Source organism: Myotis brandtii, unplaced genomic scaffold (assembly GCF_000412655.1).
Source record: "Myotis brandtii unplaced genomic scaffold, ASM41265v1 scaffold33, whole genome shotgun sequence".
In the NCBI taxonomy this organism is placed as follows: Eukaryota; Metazoa; Chordata; class Mammalia; order Chiroptera; family Vespertilionidae; genus Myotis; species Myotis brandtii.
This window is the reverse complement of record NW_005362713.1, coordinates 1955982-1975479: the sequence shown is the minus strand read 5'-3', so window position 1 is coordinate 1975479 and position 19498 is coordinate 1955982. Positions and strand designations below refer to the sequence as shown.

The 19498-nt window shown below is 59.2% G+C and overlaps 1 protein-coding gene across 1 annotated transcript in view; it reads left to right on the top strand.

Moving 5' to 3' along the window:
- The window catches only part of GRID1 (glutamate receptor, ionotropic, delta 1), a 625808-nt gene that overhangs the window by 1783 nt on the left and 604527 nt on the right, over window positions 1-19498 (top strand). The window contains exon 3 of the mRNA XM_005871153.1: window positions 971-1126. Coding sequence (XP_005871215.1) covers window positions 971-1126 — 156 coding nt within the window. The remainder of the gene's footprint in view (window positions 1-970; window positions 1127-19498) is intronic.

The window sequence follows — 19498 nt, the reverse complement described above, 5'->3', positions numbered from 1 at the left end:
ATGGCGATGGGGGGGGACCAGACCTGGGTTTGGTGAGCTGCATCACCCCACCCCCAGCCGGGGCGGGGGTGGGGGGAGAGGGTGTCAAACCAGCTTCCCGCGGGGGAGGGGGGCTCGGGGCTCCCGGTCAGCATTGCGGCTCTGGGTGTTTGTGGAGCTGGGGCCTCCCTCCCCTGCCCCCGCCAGCTCCAGGAGGGTCATCTGGCTCAGCTCTGGGGCCGTGGGGACCCTGGGGGCCTGGCCAGGGTGGGATGACCCGGCGTTGCCCAGGCTGCAGGGCCAGACCAGGGAGAGGGAAGTCAGAGTGGGCCAAGGGGCGCTAAGCTTGGAAAAGGCCAGCCAGAGGCCACCTGGAGGAGAGCTTGGTGGTTCGAGGAGGCTCTGTCAAGGCCCGCCCGCGCCCTTTGGCTTCTCAGCCCTGCTGGGTTAGAAGGCGAGGGGTGGAGGGGGCAGTCCCCTCCCCTCAACATTTGCGCAGGAGGAAGCTGGGAGGGAGGGGGAGCAGAGTGGGACTGGGACTGAAATGCTGGTACCCAGGGCCCCTGGGTGGGAGAGACGGGGACCTGCGTGCTCGCCTCCACACAAAGGGGACTGCAGGGCGGGAGGAAGGCATCGTGCCATCTTGGGACTGGTCAGGGGACACTGCCTGTGGGGAGCTTTGTGGCTGTCAGGGCCCGTGTGTGCCGCCTGAGGCCACTCCAGCTTGGAGCAGTCAGTTGTGTGGGGCATGGCTGGGTCAGGAGGTGGCTTGGCTGTGAGACGCCTACCTGTGTGGCCTGGGTGGCAGCGTGTGCATGTGCATGTGGAACTCCTGCCAGCGGTGTGCACATGGGCGCTGTGTGGGGCATCCTTGCTGGCTGTCTTAGGAAAGCCTTCACTGTCCTGAAAGGCCAGTCCGAACCCACCAGCGGCCTGCCAGGGGTGGGGGGGGGGGCTCCTCAGGCCTGTCCTGACCCCTTCTCCCCTCCAGGTGCCATCTTCGAGGAGAATGCGGCCAAGGACGACAGGGTGTTCCAGCTGGCCATATCTGACTTGAGCCTCAACGATGACATCCTGCAGAGCGAGAAGATCACCTACTCCATCAAGGTCATCGAGGCCAACAACCCGTTTCAGGCCGTGCAGGAAGGTGAGTGGCCGCGTTGCCCAGGGCTCCATGGGCCTCGGCCTTGAGGCTGCGCAGAGAGGACCCCTGCGGGTTGCGAAGGGCCTGGCCATGGAGCCCGTGCGCTGGGCAGCAGGAAGTGCCCTGCGCTGGGCTGGCTGGGAGTTTGCGAGCGGGGAGCTGGGCTCCTAGGAGCGTGTGCGGCCACTTTCCACTGGGTTGGTGTGTGTGGCCCCGCGCTGGGCGCGCAGGAGTGACTGGCTCAGGGTCTTTGTTTCTGAGTGTTTGTGGGGGGGCGTGCTTGATTCCGTGCACCCCCTGACCTAGATGGCTGGTGTCTTCCTTACTGCCGACTGCGGAGGCCTGGCGAGCGAACCTGTCGTCTCCCCTCTCCCCTCACACTCCGCGTGCCCAGCGCCCCCTCGGTGCCTTGGCGCCACGTTTTGTTTCAGCCCTGCTTATCGGCCCTGCTTATCGGCCTGGTTTGGAGGAGCCGGTTTCTCAGCTCCCGCTGTCTCCGCCTGGGCCGGGGGTGGGCGCTGTTTGACCAGGAAAGGAGAGGAGTAGGGCCAGGCCTGGCTGCAGGTAAACCCTCGCCTGTGCCTGGGGTCGTGGGCCACAGCCTCTGCTTCAGATAGGGCCTGGGGCGGGGGCAGCAGTGCACGGGGAGCTGGACGGGCGGAGGTGGCAGCCTTTGCCCTTCCCTCCCCCCTCTGGGCCCCTTCTTTCTCTCCCAGCTGGCTCTAGGCTTGGCTCTGGAACCTGGCTTCCTCCCCTGTCACCCACTTCCTGGCCAGCGCCTGAGGCTCCCCGCCTCTGACATCTGCCCAGCCCTGGCCCCTTTCCTCTCCTCTGCCTCCTCCTGCATCTAGACTCTGAGTGCTGAGGACAGAGAGCACAGCGGGGGGCGCAGAATGTGGGGGCTCCTCCCAGGAGCAGCTGGAGCACAGGGTGTAAGGAGAAGGTGGGGTGAGGGCGACGTCTCCTGGAACCTTTTAGAGAAAAGCTGTTTTTGTAAACATTTAACAAAGAACAGATGGCCTGCCTTAATCATGTGGGGGGGGGGGGGGGCCCGGGCGCCCCCCCCCCCCCCAGCCCCCTAGGCCCAGGGCCCTCCGGGTGCCATGGCTCAGTTTGGCTGTGGTTTCTTAGGTGCCGCAGGTAGGGGACTCCATGGAGGCTCTGGTCCCGGTCCAGAAGGAGGGAGCTTGCGTGGGAAGAACTTGGGCTGCAGGAGGTCTTCCGGGAGTCGGCAGAGAGGGAGAGTCCACCTCTGGGCCTGAAGGTCCAAGGAGGTCGTGAGGGGTGATACAGAGCCAGCGCTCTGAGTTTTGGGGTGGCAGTGAGTGGGTGAGGCTGCTGTTGCCTGTTACGGGTGCTGCTGCTTCCAGCCGTGGCAGACCCCCATGGTCAGATGTCGACTGCGGTGCGGGAGGAGGGTCCCCTGTCCTTGGTGTCTGGTCCCACCAGCAGTGCCTGCCTCCACATTCCCTGCTCCTGGATTTCTTTTGTGAGCCCTCGTGAACGTGGGCTCCATCCAGGGAGGGTGTGCTTGCTCAGGCAGCAGCCACCCAGCTGGAGTGGGGATCTGGGGTGACACAAGCTTTTCCCAGTGCCTCCTGCTACCTTGATACTGTCCCCCACACCTGTCTCTGCGGACATTCGTGCTTTGTCTGGGAGCTGAGTTTGGAGAGGCGCCGCACCTGTTCCTCTCCCGGGAGCTTGCCGAGCTGCGGGACCCTGCCTGTGTTCCCAGCGTTCACCAGGTTTGCCATTTGGGAATGAAAGTCCCAGTGCTGTGGATGTGCTGAGGAGTCCCAGATCTGGACTTGAATGTAAAATTTGATTTTTAACTGCTGTCAACTAGTCAACAATTTACCAACAGAGTACAGGCCACACACAATTAGCTGTGGGCCATTCAGCCTCAGGCCCAGTGTGACTCGGTCCTGGAGACACAGGGCTCCACCAGGGACTTGTTCTGTCAGAGACCTTGCTTTCTTGAGTCAGTTTCCCTAATTGTGTAACTGGAACAACACCTCAGCCCCAGGACGGTGGCTGACGCGGTCTCCGAGTGGTGTGGGAGGGGGTGTGTGCACAGCCGCTGAGGCCGTGGGACCGGGTGCAGGGGCACTGACCAGGTGGTGCTGAGCTGCTGCTGCCCGGAGAGGGCGCTGGTTAAAGCCGGCAGGTGCTTTCAGTGTCTGAGCTGTGTGGGCAGCCGTCCGTGTCATCCTGTGCCCTTGCCAAGAACCTTGTCGGCGAGGGGTGGGAGGAGCCAGCCCCTCCTGGGCCTGGGACTGCAGAGCAGCGCTCAGAGGCTCCTTTTACCTGGGCTCCGGGGCAGGCTCTCCACTTGCTGGGTGTCCTTCCTTCCGTGCCCTGTGGGGTGCTCTCCGTCGTGGCTTGGCCCTACTTGCTGGCTATCTTATCTCTTTGGCCTGGGTGTTCATTGCAGCAGGACATGGGTGGCAGACACAGTTTGGGTGGGATCGGAAAGGACTTCTTGGTGGGGGAAGAGGCCAAGGGTGAAGGGGCAAAGGTGGACTGGGGTTTAGTCTCCATCATGGACTGGGGAGCATCAGTGACCCCCTGTGGATTGGGGATTGAGCTGGTTCTGCCCCCGTTTTAGTCCAAGAGACAGCACCACGTGGATAAGGAGCTTGGTTGCTGGAGCCCCAGGAACTCTCTTCAGACCCTGCTCGCCTCCCTTGCAGTGGGACCGGGGGGAGTCCCGGCGCTGCTCTGAGCTGCCGTTGCCACATCTGTTAACGGGAACAGTCATGGAACCTGCCTCAGGGGCTTGTTGTGAGGATGACTGAGCGGGTGTGCAGACATGTCTGAGGAAGGCCTGTGGGGAGAGTGCGGCGAGCGCCTTTCCCTCTCCGTGCCCAGCTGTGAATGCATCTCACTGCTTTGAGGCCGTTGATATCTTCAGCTGCATCATTTCTTCAGCTAGTGAATATCTTGAGAGTGGACCCTTTTTACTTTCAGCTTTTTACTTAGCTTCCATCCCCAATTATTTAAAAAAAAAAAAATACATTGGCCCTAACCGGTTTGGTTCAGTGGATAGAGCATCAGCCTGCGGGCTCAAGGGTCCCAGGTTCGATTTCGGTCAAGGGCATGTGCCTTGGTTGCGGGCACATCCCCAGTGGGGGGTGTGCAGGAGGCAGCTGATTGATGTTTGTCTCTCATCAATGTTTCTAACTCTCTATCCCTCTCCCTTCCTCTCTGTGAAAAATCAATAAAATATATTTAAAAAAAAATACATTGCTACAATGAGCATGAATTAATTTAATAATATGAGAGAAAGGACAATGCATGTTCATTCCATAAAATGTGGAATATACAGGAAGCATCAGGACAGTTTATATTTGGGAGGAATTAGTTTTATAACCTTGCAGTTCACCCAAACCTCCCTTCCTTCCAGGTCTCGCTTGATTCTCTGTCAGACTCATAGTTAAAATGATGAAAACTGGAAATAACTTCTTTCAGACTAAAAATATTTTGTTTTTAAAAATACAATAAAGTGCTATTAAGTTAAAAAAAAAAAGCGAGACAGGACAGCATCATTCTGAATTCTCTGTCTGTTGCGCCCCTCTCATTCCCCCACCATATTTTACAAATGCTGAGAGCTCCATCCTGTTCAGGTCTAGATCCTGCTTTTCCATTTACCAGGTCAGGGACTTCTGAAATCACCGTGAAGTATTTGTAAACATTACTTTCAGCGGCTGCATATGTTTTTCAATATTCAAAACAAGTTATTTTTTAAAGAGTGGAACCATTTATGCTGAGATATGCTGAAGTATTACTGGAGAAAATAAGAAACTACTTTGAATTTGGTCCTGTGGTTTATACTTACCGTTTCTGTGGGCTGAGTTTGTCTAAGCTCCGTACAAACTACCTCCTGAGGTAGTTGGTCAGCCAGTTCTTTCACATTGATGTAAAAGAACGGGTTGCATTTAGTGAAATATGCATTTGATGAGGATTTAAAGTAAGCAAGTAACAGAAATGATATTTAAATCTTTAAAATGTTATATCTTAGAGGGGGGTAAATGTGAGGAAAAGGGGACATCTGTAATACTTTCAATAATAAAGATAAAAAATGTAGTATCTTAAACTTACTGAAGTCCATATAACAAAAGTGTGAAGACTTGTCTTCTAGATACTAGAAGAGATACTAATCCTATATAATAAAAGGCTAATATGCAAATAGACCAAACTCTGGAATGACTGGTCACTATGATGTGCACTGACCACCAGGGGGCAGATGTTCAACACAGGAGCTGCCCCCTGGTGGTCAGTGCGCTCCCACAGGGGGAGCACTGCTCAGCCAGAAGCCGGGTTCACGGCTGGTGAGCACAGCGGTAGTGTTGGGAGCCTCTTCCGCCTCTGCGGCAGCGCTAAGGATGTCCGGCTGACAGCTTAGGCCTGCTCCCTATCAGTTGGACATCCCCCAAGGGCTCCTGGACTGTGAGAGGGCACAGGCCGGGCTGAGGGGGACCCCCCCCCCCAGTGCACGAATTTCATGCTCCGGGCCTCTAGTTTGTTAAATAAAAAAATTTCATATTGTTTTAAAGTGCCTGCTCAAGGAGAAGATTATATAAATGCATGAATGTGTAAAAGAACTGACTAGTCCTGGCCTTCTCTATTCACAGTATTTTACTGTGAGTGAAAGACTCAAGTTATGGGTTATGCTGTAGAGATATGTCATTGAGTGGAAAGGTAACAATTTAGGGAAGAAGAAGAAAAAAGGAACATATATGAGGCAATATTCCTTTTAGTTACAATAAGCCCAAAAGTATTTTAGGAAGATAAGGTAAAATTCACCAAAGTATAGCTTGGTGTTCACAGAATAAAACGAAGAAACAATGAAATAAAATGAAAATAGAACTGTGAGCTTTTGATGGCCATCTGATGGTCTTGTTCATTTTGTGTTGGTCACTTCTAGGTCGCCCCTTGCCCTCTGACACCAGGCTGGTGCGTAGATGTTCTGCAGGAGAGGGTCCACCTCCCTCTTCCCAGCTCCCGGAGGCCGCCCGCCTTGCTCAGCCCCTGGCCCCTTTCTCCATCGTCCAGCCAACTCTGGTGGGTGGGGGCCTCCGCACAGCCTGTCACTCTGGCCTTGCTCTGTCATCACAGCTCCCTCTCCACCTCTGCTTCTCCGCCTCCTTCTTCCTGGAACTCTTGGGCCCACCTGGATAATCCAGGATGAAAGTCAGCAGATCAGCAACCTGAACTGCATCTGCAGCCTTAATTCCCCTTTGCCACACAGCCGCACACAGCCACAGTCCGGGGGCAGGACCTCGGAACTTTGTGGGCTGTTCGCCACTTCCATGTTGGCACACCTGTCGGTGCCCAGCGTAGCCAGTGCACGCTGAGCGCCCTTCCCTTTCTCCTCACGGTTGGCTTACTGGGTGGCGTTCTCTTCACTTGGGAACTATAGCCATGTGTCCATGTCTGCCACACTCGCTCTGGAGACACGCACCGTGAGCCCGTGGCCTCTGCAGACTCACCCGTGACGCTCTCCATGACACCCATGCTCTGCGCCTGGAAGCTCTTGTGCCTAAAGAAGTTCCTAAAGAATCTGCTTTAGGCCACTGACCTCCTTTCCTACCTGGATAGGTTTTTCTCCGACCCCTCCCTCTCCCTCTGTCCACTCTCACCACCCGCTACCTCACCACCCACCTAGGGTCCACGGTGGCGCCTCGCAGAGGCCAGTCTCGCGTGAGTGCCACACGCAGTTGCTCTTCCTGGCCCCGCAGGGGCTGCTGCCAGCGATGCTTTAAGCCTGAAGATGGCTGTGCCGTGGCTGCAGGCACTGGTGGCCCCTCACTGGGGTTGGGCTGGGCGGGGGGACCATCTAGTTCTCACTCTGAATCTCTCACAAGCCTGTGGCTGTGCAAAGGAATGACTGCCATTTCCCTGAACTGAACTCCCGGCTTCAGAGGTCTCTTTCATTCTAGGGCCCCTCCTGTGTGCGCACACACATGCACACATGCACATACACATGCACACACATGCACACACACTGTCATCTTATAGACTGTACTCCTGTCCCACCATGTCCTCTTATTTGGGTTCTAGAGGCTCCCTTTCAGTATTCCTACTGCTGTGACCTTGCTCCCAGATTGGGAGGTTGGGCTTCACTGGCGGTGAACAGGTGGACCCCTCAGGCCAGGCGTGTGGGCAGGAGGCTGTGGGTCTAGTGAGACCTGTGTGTCCTGGTGCTGTTCCCAGGAACTTCAGCAGCCGTCCTGTCAGAGCACGTGTTGGGCCACTTCTTCAGGTTCCTCCTGGAGGAAGCTAAGGGTGCTCTGTGGCACTCAGAGCTGCACCTTCTCACGGCAGACAGGCTGTCTTTCTGCGTTCTTATAGATGCCAAGTCCCCTCCCCGCAGTCTTCTTCCTTACATGGCCTTCTCATGACCCAGAAAATGCCATCTCCTAAACACTGGGAACATTCAGTCTGCACTTCTTGTTCCCAAACCATTGCTAACCCAGTCTGACCCCTGGTGTGAGTCTTTTTAGACGTGGCTACCCAGGGAAGTGCCTATTTGTCCTGTCCTTTGGTTTTGTTCTGTGGTTCCCTTCGTATCAGTCAGGATAGACTAAGCTCTGCTGTATAACAAACAATCCCAAACTCAGTGGCATAACGTAACAAAAAGTTGTCTCTTGTCTATGTTACGTGTCCATCGTTGGTCAGCTTAGACCTTGGCTCCTCACGGTCACTCAGCTTGAATATTGCCGGTTGCTGTGCCAGAGGGAGAGAGAGCTCTGGGAGACTCGGTCTGGACATGACACATCCCTGCCACATCTGCTAAACACTCATGGGCCGAAACTAGTCACGTGGTCCCAGCCAGGCATGCGGGATCCAGGAAGCATAGGCGTACCATGTGCCTGGAAAGGGGAGAACTAGCAGTATTTGGTGAATGACAAATACTTACTACCCTGCTCCTGCAAAACAGTCCTCCCATTTCCTTGGTGACTCATGAGAACAACAACAAAGAAACAAAAACCATGAGCAAGTGTAGATGATTGGATCCTGTTGAGTCCAATCTGCACTTCCTGTCACTTTCCCTTTGCCACTCACTTACCTGTCCCTCTGCCCCCGAAAGTGCGGGGCAGCCTTTTGGTGGGAAGTCAGGAGGCCTGGGCTCTCCCCTGTGCTTTTCTCAGAGGTTACCAATCTTGTCTTCTTGACAGGCCCAGCTCCCAGAAGGCTTGGGCTGAATGCTTCCTAAGTAATGAGGCGAAGATTGACATCCAGGCCTGCCCATTGCCACCGCCAGCACCAATGAGTCCCTTCAGCTGGGGTGCGGCAAATCAGCCCTTCCTGTGGCCTGTGCCTCATGCCGACCTCCCCTGCTTCCCCCACCCCTCCCGGTGCCCTGCTCTCCCCGCCTTCCTGCACAGCAGCTCCTTTCTCTTCTGTTACAGTGTCGGGCTGGGCAGAGACTCATCTCGCTGCCGTGGGCTGGCCTGGGACAGCCCCTTTCTGGGAGGGGGGGTGTCTGGCCTCTCTGATGGGCATGGAGCCTCACAAGGCACTGGGTCCGTGTTCAGTCCCCCAGTAGCTGGGCTCTCGAAGCCTATCAACAGCCAGTTTTCTGGCTGATGGCCATGGACTGGAAAGAGAAAGACCCAGGGTTCTCCCCGGCCTGCAGCGCCAGCAGGGTAGCTGCAAGGTGATTAGATGGCCCTTCTACATGTGTCTGGGCCGAAGCTGTGGGTGGGGCCAGCCAGGGGGCGAGGGCCCAGGGTGGTCCTCACTCAGGCTAGGCCTCCTCTTCCAGCCAGACCTGGGACACGTGGCCCTGGCTGGCCTCCTCTTCCAGACCCGGGACATGTGGCCCTGGCTGGCCTACTCAGTTTGCTTCCCTCCCATCTGTCCTCTGCCAGCCCTGGGCAGAGGCAGCCCGATGCCACGCTCCCTCAGTGACGCCTGGGCCATCCCTGCCAGTGCTCAGCTTGGGCCTCCACCTCCACACGAGCACAGATGAGGTGCTCAGGGCTGGCAGGGGCGCTGCTGCTCTCGCTTACGGACTGGGGCTCCTTCCCGGCTCTGCTCGGCCTCTGGGCAGTTACCTCGGTTTCCTCGACTGGAAGACGTGACAACACAGAGGACAGCATGAAGGTCAGCTGAGGAAACTGGCTAAAACGCCCAGTTGAGGGCCAGCAGAGGGTAGGGATGGTTGTCACATGACCAGCCCGCGTCCTCCCAAGGGGCTCTTGGTCTCCTGCTCTTCCTGGCTGGGCTGGCAGGCTCCCCCAGCCCCTGCACCGTTCAGGGCAGCTGGGAGTTGAGCTCACCTTTGGAAGTCCTGGGAGGGCAGGGAAGGAGGCTGGGCCGACCCGTGGAGGCCGTCTAGAGCAGCGGTCGCCAACCTTTCGGACCTGGTCCGTGGGCCACCGGTTGGCGATCGCTGGTCTAGAGCCACCTGCGGGCTGGGGCTCTGGAGCCTGGGCCTGGCGCTGCACAGCACTGCAGTCTTGCTGTTCTGAAGGCACAGAGTGGCTGGAATCTGGCCAGCACGGCCCAGCCCCCAGAGCCTGCCCCGGGGCAGCATAACTTGTTCTATTTGGTGGAAGGGGTCAGGCAGGTCTAGGTTCACATCTCAGCTCAGTGACAGATTAGCTGAGAGGTCACTTGCCCTGTCCTCCAAACCTCAGTTTCTGTGAAGTGGTGATGGGTAGAGAGGGATGTGTGCTGGGCAGGAAGAAGGGTGTCGGCCAGCAGCCCCTGCCGGGGAGCAGGGTGGGGTGGCTCAGAGTGGATGTGGTCAGCATCGTCCTCCCTGTGTCCTGGCCACCTTCTCTTTTGTCTTCCTGGGCCCCTGCCACGGGTACATGACACTTCTTGCTGCTGCCAACTCCCAGGTAAGGGCAGAGACATGGACCCCACTGGCTGGACACCAGCCCCCTCCTCCACCACGTCCAGCGGCAGCTCTTGGCTCAGCCCCTCTGTGTTGGCCTGCACACTCGGCCTGCTGCCTGGCCAGCTCTGCCCCTCCCGTGCTCCTGCTCTGCGCAGAGTGGAGCTTTGGCTCTGCTCCGGCCTGGCCTGGGGGCTTTCTTCTGTCCTCACCTGAGCACCCAGAGGCAGGGGGAGGAGGAAGGAGGGGCCATACTCGGGCCCTGGGCTGGCTCCCTGGGCTTGTCTCAGGCACTGAGGTGGCCCTGCTTTGGCACCTGGGGTCCTTGCTGCCTTCCTGCCATGGCTGCAGACATCAAATGCTGCTGCTCACCTAGGTGGCTCTCAGGACTCCACCCACAGCTCCACACAGCCCGTGTCTGGTGGGTCGCCCTGACTCCTGTAGCTCCCGGTCAGGGCCTGGAGCCCTGGAGGGCCTCTCCCTGTCAGTCTCTCCCCAGGCTGGAGCCTCAGCTCAGGGCTGGCTTGGGCTTCTCCCATGCACCTGCTAAAGGCCATGGGAGCGCAGCGTGACTCTGTGCAGCTCACAGTGCTGAGCTGGGCTGCAGGGGTGCCTGGAGCCATTGTGCCTCCAGGGACAGGAGGCAGGGTGGCCATGCCTCTGGGGAGCACGGTGGTGGTGGTGGGGGTGGGCGGCAGTGCCGAGGGAGAGCTGTCTAGGAGGCTGGGTCAGGTCCTTGACATTCATGGAATCTAGGCAGAGACCCCTTGCCCTGCGTATGCATGTGCGTGTGCGAGTGTGCCTGTGAGTGTGTGTATGAGTATGTGTGCCTGTGAGTGTGTGTATGAGTATGTGTGCCCGTGAGTGTGTGTATGAGTATGTGTGCCTGTGAGTGTGTGTATGAGTATGTGTGCATCCGTGAGTGTGTGTATGTATGTGCATGGGGTGCGGATACCTGGGCTGCCTGGGCACCTGCAGCAGGAAGATCCAGCAGTTTCGGCTGCTGCTTGGAGCCTCTCTGGTCCCTTCCCTTTTTGTCCTCCCTCTGGATGTCCTTCAGGCCTCAGTTCAGAGGTGACATCCCAGGATGCCCCAGTGCCCAGAGGAGGCGGGCCCTGGTCAATGCTTCCTGTTGCTCGTGCTTGGCGCCGTCCCCTGGTGACGGGGCTGAAGGAAGAGAGGGACTTGGTCTCCTTTGTGCCCTGTGGTACCCTTGGCTCTAAGACAGGGAAGTTCACGGGGCACCGAATACCATTTCCCCTCACTCGGGGGCCATCCCTGGGCCCAGACGTGTGGGCCTGACTCTGGGCCCCTCTGAGGTCATCCCAATGGAATGGCCATTGTGGTGGCGGCCATTCAACTTGTCCAAGGTCAGGAGGAGGCTGTGGGCAGTGGCCTGGCCCTTATTGTTGGCATCTCCTTTGGCACCCTGGCATCATGTCTGTGGGGTGAGGGTGGGAGCCAGTTTGCCTGTCCACCCCAGGGAGTGGTTTTCTTGGGGTCCCAGCCATGTGGGTTAGCAGAATCACAGGGTCCTGGTGTCCAGAGCTGGAAATTATATGGTGGTCACCCCCCAAATTCATATGTTGGAGCCTCAACCCCCAATGGGATGGCATTTGGAAGTGGGGCCTTTGGGGGGTGATTAGATTTAGATGAGGTCTTGCAGTGGGGCCTCCATGGTGGGATTAGTGATAAGAATAGACAGAGAGCTGCTCTCTCTTCCCACCGTGTGGGAAGGTGGCGGTCACAAGCCAAGAAGAGAGCTCTTACAGGGACTGAATCAGCCAGCACCTTGTCTTGGATTTGTCAGCATCCAGACTGTGAGAAATAAATGTCTGCTGTTGGAACCACCCAATGTATGGTATTTTGTTATGGCAGCCTGAGCTGAGACGGGGTGGGGATAGGGTGGGGGGGGAGGGGGGCTGTGGGCACACCCGGCCCGGGCCAAACTCTGTGGTGAACATACTGAGGGGGTGGACCAGCCCTGCCCCTCCCAGGCTTGGGGATCACACACGTCACATGAGATCCAGGTGCCTCTGAGGACTGAAGATTCTCGTCTCTAACCCAACCTTATACCCAGCCAGGCTGTCTCCACCACAGCCCTTTAGATGTTACAGGCAGCACTGTGCCCCTCAGGGACTTTCAGGCTGCACAGCCTGGAGCCTGGTGACTTTTCACCTGATTCTCTTTTGGATCCATCCATTTGTCACTGCCCCTCCTACACAGCGCCTGCGTGCCTGAGCGCAGGACTGTGGCCTCAGCTTCCCGCCCGTCGAGTGGGGACAGTGGCACCTCTCCAATAGGCTGTCTTAAGGACCAGATGAGGTAATGACTAAGGAGGACGTAGCGGGGCCTGGCACGAGCAGGTGCGCAATGAGCAGGAGGCACGGCTGTCCTCAGGGTGCGCGTGGCCATGCGGAGCGCGAGGGCCTCACTGCTAGCTCTGGACTCTGCTGATACTAAGGGAGCTGAGTGAGCGCTGGCGGGCAGCGCCACCCAGGGCTCTGGGGGAGCCATTGGTCCAAGAGAGGCTGAAGCGTCAGATGCTGACCTGGCATGCTGCTCGGCTCATGTGCAGCTTCCCCAGCGCCTCTCGGCCAGTCACTCGGAGCTTTGGGACTTGCACCCTCGCCTCCAGGCTGGCGCTCCTCCCAGCAGAGCCTGCTGGGGCCGTGCTGTCTGCACTGACTCCAGACATGCTCCGCATGCGGGGCCCAGCCCCCTGCCACTCCTGCCCCCCCGCCCCTGGACAGAGTGGCAGCAGTGACTCGCTGCTGGCCACTTGCTGGCCGCATTACTGCACCTGCCATGCCCAGACGCGCCATTCCCACCCGGCACTGCCTGCCGTCCGGTGTCACGGAATCGCCGGGCTGGAGTCCTCCGGGGCTGAGCCTTTCAGTTCATCCTCCGTCATTGTAGGAGGTTCGTGGCCAGGCCCTGGGCTCTGCCACCGGCTCCTGGTGAAGCCTGTGAGAAAGCAGAGGTATCTGTCGACACCTTGTGCCCAGGGCTGGTCAGGGGTGCTCAGGAAAAGTCCCGGATGGATGACAGGATGGACGGACACACGGACCTCCACTTTTGAGAGCCCTACCGCCCACTGTGGTCCTGCCTTCACGGTCACCCCCGGGGTCCTGGGGCACGCGGGGCCGGGAGGCTCATGGCGTTACACAGCCCCGTCCAGCCGCCTGCAGCCTGCTGAGCCGGCCCGGCCCTCCTGGTCACTTCGGGGTTTGAAGGTCTCCCCTGGCCCTTCTGTGGGGCAGGCACAGGCCTGGGTTTGTGGCCCCATTTCAGAAGGTGTTTCTCCGCCTGAGCTGCTGTCAGGGCTCAGCACCCGTGGCCTGTCCACACCGTCTATAGGCTCGAGGTGCGCCTGCCGTGCTGTGGCGGGGAGTGGGCCTTGGGGCGGGGCTGCTGGGAAGCAGAAGCTGCCCTGGGTCCAGGTGTGGCTGTTGGAGGCTCGGGGGCTGTGGCTGCTGGGTCCTGGGCATGAGCCAGGACCTGGGCTTCTGTCTCGTCTCCCCAGAGCCCTCTGGTGGGCTTGGGAGCCTGTTTCCGCCTGTGAAATGGGGTGACTAGGGCAGAAGGGGGGGCTGGGGGAGGGAGGAGCAGCCACAGGTCTGGAGCCAGGGAGCCTGGCCGCTGTGCGCTTGGCAGAGGGGCTCTGCCTACACTCCTCCAGCCCCCTGGCAGGTGCTAGGGGCTGGCCCGCTGTGCCAGGCAAGGATGTAGCCGGCACTCCTGCCACGCTGGCATCTGAGGAAGCAGGAAGGAGCACCTCCGGGGAGCAGGGCTGCGGGTCCTCGACGCTCTGTCGTTGTTGATCACAACCTGGTCAGGAGAAGCCCTGAGCGCCGAGGCCCACCTGTCAGCCGCGTAGCTCCCGCCAAGAGAGGCGGCTCCGCTGAAGGGCCCACAGCAGGTGTCTGCGGAGTGTCAGCCCCCGCCCCCAGGAGCTGGTCAGTGCTGGCCGGAGCTCTGCCCGGGCCCGCCTCTGGGATGTGAACCTGCCATGTGCCACCAGCAGGAACCCACTCCGCGGGTGGGCCCCCACTTACTTCCTGACCCCAGGCCTGGCCGCCCCGGCTGCAGGCTGATGTCTGTGCTCAGCCCTAGAGGCCTCGCGGTCTGGCCCTGGCGGGTGTCTGGCCTTGTCCCTGCTGCCCGCCCTGTGCCAAGAGGGCCTTGCTCTCCCTAACGGCTCACCACTGGCTCCTGGACCCTGTGTCCCCGTCGCCTTCCAGCCTCAGCGTGACATCTCTTCAGGAGGCCCTCCCTCCGCTCAGCTCCCTCCCTGAGGCAGCCGCCTCCTTCTGCCTTGTCCGGTGTGTCTGCCTCCCTGGCTCTGCATCTCAGGAAGCACAGCGGGAGTGTTGGTTAAGGGCTGTACCCATGGGAGCCTGCACTCACGGGAGCTCGCGGATACACACCTGCAGGTGGGCGGAGACCCAGTGGTGGGTGGGCCCGGGGGTCCTCTCCCCAGAGAGCCCCTCCCTGTCAGGTGGCCTGATGGGGTGTGTTATGAGGCTGCAGGGTGGCTGAACCACAGCCCCACTTTGTATGTAGCTACAACCCATGCCCTTGGCCTCTTCCACGTGGGTAGGTCTTCCCTGTCCCCACACCCACTGTGGGCAGGGCTCTTGCTCCCTTCTTCCAGATGCCCAATGGTGGCCCCTGAGAGCTCCGTCCAAGATGCAAGGGAAGGGAGGGCCCGGAATCCCAGCTCTGCTCATCCTTCCATTGGTGGAGACCCTGCCCCAGGGCAGTCACAGGAATGCTGGGAGGGGCTGCCTTATCGAGGCTCCGGCAGCCTCCTGGGCAGCGCCTGCCCCGTGGAAGGACTAATTGAATAGAAATCTTCCGCACCAGGAGGCAGAGCTCTGGCCCTGCCTGATCTCGTTAAGGAGGCCCCCGAAGCCTCATTAGGCGGCTGGCTGCTCCGAGAAGGTTATCTCTGCCAGGGGCTGGTTAGCCCCCCAGTCACCCCGTCTAAACACAGGCCCGGGCAGAGGCGATGCTGCGGGAGGCTCACCAGCTACCAGTCCTCACTTAATCGGTTACGGTTTGCTGGACTTGATTGTTTTAAAATTATTAACTACGCTGGAGAAAGCCGGCACGGGGTCAGGAAGAAAGCTGAGCCTCCTTACGGGGCGGGGGGTGGGCCGGGGCTCAGAGGATGTTTCCAGCTGATCAAAACCATTCTCTGGGGAAACCCTGGCAGGCCATGTGGAGCAGTGAGCATCCCCTCACCCCCCTCCTGGGGTGTCAGGGACAGTCAGGTGGGCTAAATGTGGTCTGTGTTACAAGAGAATGAAGTCAGCTCAGGCTATGGAGCACAGTGGGTGCCTGACCTACCCTGGCTTGGAGCACCAAGAAGGCTTCCCGGAGGAGGTAACGCCCAAGCTGAGTCTGAAGCGGGAAATGGGGGTTGGTCAGGGGGAGAAAGGCCAGAGGACCTCCAGGCGGGGGCACAGCATGAGCAAGGGCTCCGAGGTGTGAACTGGCAGGATCCATGAGCTGTCCGGGGCTGCTGGGCATAGTGGAGGGTGCCGATAGCTGGTGAGACCTGCGGGTCTTAGGGCTCCCTCTCTGTGGTCCTGGCAGAAGTGGCTCAGTCTCTAGGGAATGAGCCTCTAGGCAGGTAAGGGGTGCAGGCTGTAGACCATCAGGGGACATCAGGGCCGAGAACCATACACGTGGGTCTAGGCTTTGAACTGTGAGGGGAGGCCGATGGGGATGTGGAAACCAAGGGGACAGTCAGCTCAACCCACTCCCTGCCCCGCAGGCCCTGCCGCAGTGGGTGAGCTCGTCACTGTCGATTTCTCTCGTCAGTCCAACCCCCTCCTCCAGGTCAGGCTGAAATGCAGGCTTTTGGTCCACAGGGAGGGGCTCCTGGCTGGGTATGAACTGTCCTTTAGTACATCCCCCAGGCCCAGGCCCCTTGCTTTTCCCTCCCCAGACTCTGGGTTCTGGAGTTCAGTAGGCAGGGGACAGGGACAGCCAGGCATCACTAACTCGGAGACGGGTTTCCAGAAAGAACCCCTCCGCCACCAGAAGCCGTTACACCGCGCACAGCTCTGCGGGGCAGCGCTGGCTGTGCTCCGGGAGGAGCGTTTCTCTGAGAGGAGTGTCATCTTGTCTCAGAGTTACGTGAGCGGCGGAGCGCTCCGTGCGTGCTCTCACTCATAACTTTACAGGAATTTTAAAAACTCAAGATACTGGTTTTCTTTCCATTAGTGAGATGGTGGCAGGCGGTAAAGCCACTGCCTTTTTATAATCAGATTTAAATCGTTTTAATTATACAGCCCATATTCTCCCAGTAACATACCATCTCTTCGAGTTAATGGGCTCTGAAATCTCCCTTTGTTGCATACCCTGTAGATACAGGGTTTTTTTTGTTAAATGACTTATTGTATATAGAGATTCAGAAAATTAGCTCGGAGGTAGCGTCAGATGAGAATTGGGAGGTTCTGTTACGTTAGAAGAAGGCAGGTCAATGCCTGCGGAAAACCCAGCCGGTTCCTGGGTGGGATTCAGGCGGCTGCCGTTTCCGGATGCGGTTTACTGGCCCAAGTGCCTGGGCCCTTTGGCTGCAGCGGGGAGAACGTTTGTTTGCTGTATGAGTTTCGCTGTTGATCACTCAGTGAGGATGTGAGAAAGGAAATCATCCATCCATGTATCCATCCATCCATGTATCCATCCATCCATCTATCCATCCATCCATCCATCCATCTATGCATCCATTTCCTGAGCACCTACTATGGGCTTGGCCCTGAACTTGGGGATGTGCAGCAAGGAAGCCCTGATCTTTATCTTCATGTTCCCAAGGGAGCCCTGTGGAGTGGACGGTGCTCCGCAGGCTGCGCTGCTTGCTGGGCGCTGCCCTCTGCAGATGCACTCGCGCCGAGGGAGCAGGCGGGCTGCCCGGGCTTCCTGCCCTCCAGGCCCACAGTGCCTCTCAGCTGCCTCCCTATTCTGCGCGGGGCCTGGCCCTGTCTCAGCACCCCCTTGGGTATCTATGGGGGCCCCGGCTTGGTCAATAGACCTCTGAACTGGGTGGGGCTGCCTCAATCAGAAAGGATTCCGGGTCCTGAGGCCATTGGCGCTGACCTGAGTGCTGTGTGTGTGTATTGGGGGCAGGTGGGACTCAGCCTCCTTGGTTCCCTTGGCTGAGGCCGCGGCACCCAGGATCGGGCCTGGCTGACCAGAAGTGCTGTGTGGCCTTGGTGGTTTGCAGCCCTCTCTGTTCCCTGGCAGCAGGCGCCAGGAGACGGGACGTCAGTGTGAGAGCATGGGACGCGGCCTTGTCCAGCGCCCGCTTCTGGTCCCGGCTTCTGGAGCACATGGGCACCGTATTTGGAGCCCCTTTGGCTAAGGGTCTTGTAACAGTGGCTTGGGAAGAGGCCAGAGTCTCCTAAAGGGCCAGAGGTGAGCAGGTGGGCAGGCTGAGCCCCAGCTGCGCCTCGCCCACACCACCCCTCCGCTGGAAGGCCCGGAGCGACTCCTCCACAAGCGGTCCCAGCACTGACCTCACGCTCAGGACCCCCACCCCCTAGGGAACTTGGAGAATTAATGCCCTTAAATGTGGACCCTCAGGCTTAGAAAGCCTGGCGGAACACCCCAGGCTCAGAATCCCTTGGCAAACCCAGGGTCCCACCTCTAAGGGGATCTCTCAGAATAAGAGCTCAGCCTCAAGTCGGTGTGTGGGAGCCTCCAGCCGACCCCCGGCGTCCCGCACCCGGACCTCCCCCCTCGGGAGTCTGGTCGGGCACGTTTCCCTGTGCTCGTTGCCTTCTTGTTCCACATTTTATTTCCCCTGATGGCAGTGACTGACTCTTTGGTGGTTTGGTGCTTCGTTTTCCATGCATTTCTCACTAATTTATCCCCATGCTGGGAGCCACTCGTCTGCACTCCGTCTTGCTAAGCTGCTTCCCGTTGGCTGTGGTTTCATTCACCTCATGACCCGCATCCTGAGCCTCCCCTGCTGCAGGCACTCCCTCAAATTCCTCCCCCAGCTCTGCTCAGAATGGCACCACGGCCACCCTGTTCCCTGCCACTCCCTGGAGCTCAGGCCCTGCTTCTCTCCGCCGGACGCATCGCGGTCCCGGTTGCCATTTGTCTGGATGTTCGATACTTGTCCACTCGCAGCCCGAGGGGAAGCTTCAGGAGGGCGGGGATTGCAGTCCTTTGGGTCCCCATCCCTGGCACAGGGTCTGGCACACGGCTGATGCCCAGTCAGTGCCGCTTGCATGAGCGACGGGATGCCTCTGAGCTGGCCACCAGGCTCTGGCGCAGGGCGCTAGCCGGTGCTCTCCTCCCTCCTGAGGCCACCTCTGGGGTGGCCTTCTGCTTTCCTCTTTCGTTGCCCTGGGCTCCTCAGCGAGGGGCGGCCGGCCTCAGCACTGCCCATCTGGTGCTCAGTGGGGCCATCCTGAGGGCCAGCTCCCGCCTTCCTCCCCAGGGGGAGACCGCCCCAGTGTGCCCCCTGCCCGCCTGGCCCAGCCTCCAGGTGCAGCGGGACCGCCCGAGCCCTGGGAGCCTCAGGCTACTTAGTGGGCTGGAGCCAGCCCTGGGTGAGCACTGAATCCACCCCAGGCAGGCACCGTCCCCGCGTGGGGCTCTGTGGTGCCAGGGCCCAGCCTCTGCCAGCCTCGTGCCGCCTTCTACCCCTGCCCTCCCCTGCAGCTCCTCCCAGGGCTTTTCTGGAGGTCGGGATTTCTGGAAAGCTCCTAGGAGGTGCCCAGGCCTGGTGCCACTGAGGACATGTGTCCCTTCCACGGATGGTCACTGGTGTCCTGTCGGGGCCAGTGCTGGGTGGGTGCTGGGTGGGTGTGGGTGTGGCAGTGTGTGCAGCTCCCTGTCTAATGGGGCGGGGTGGGGGGGTGAGAGACCTTGGCGGCAGAGTGTTTGACCTGAGTGACTTGCCTAAGCTCCCCGAGCTTCACTTTCTCATTCACAAGATGGGGATACGCACCGCACCTGCTGCCCAGGTCTTTGTGTGAATTAAAGTGGGACCGGGGTGCTGGGCGGTGCTCACTGGGGTGGCCCATCCCCATCTCCAACACGCATCGGCGGCAGCACCTGCCAAGCCCCTGTTGTGTGCAGGGCTCTGAGGGGCTCCGGAACTGGTCGTGCGGGGGAGGGTAAGGGAGGACTTGCAAAGCAGCAGAGGACAGAGCTGAGTTCACCCAGGAAGGGCCCCGGGGCCAGCGGGGCCAGCGGGGCCAGAGGGCCTGGGCAGAGGCCCTTCCTGCTGGACTTCAGGGTTGAGCTGAGCTTGGTAAAGAAGGGCAGGGAGGGCACCCGTGGCTGTTGGGATGGCATCATCATGGGGCTCCTATGGCAGGTGGGCCCCGACCTGGGAGGGAGCAGCAAGCTTCCTGCATGAATCCAGCCAGGGCTCCTTCAAGCCTATGGGACAGGGACTCAGCTCACCCTGGCTTTTGCCAAAAGGGGATTCAGGAGAGGCTGTGTCCTGAGCTGCGGAGTGAACTTGTTGGCTGTGCGGGCCTCTGTTCTTTTGC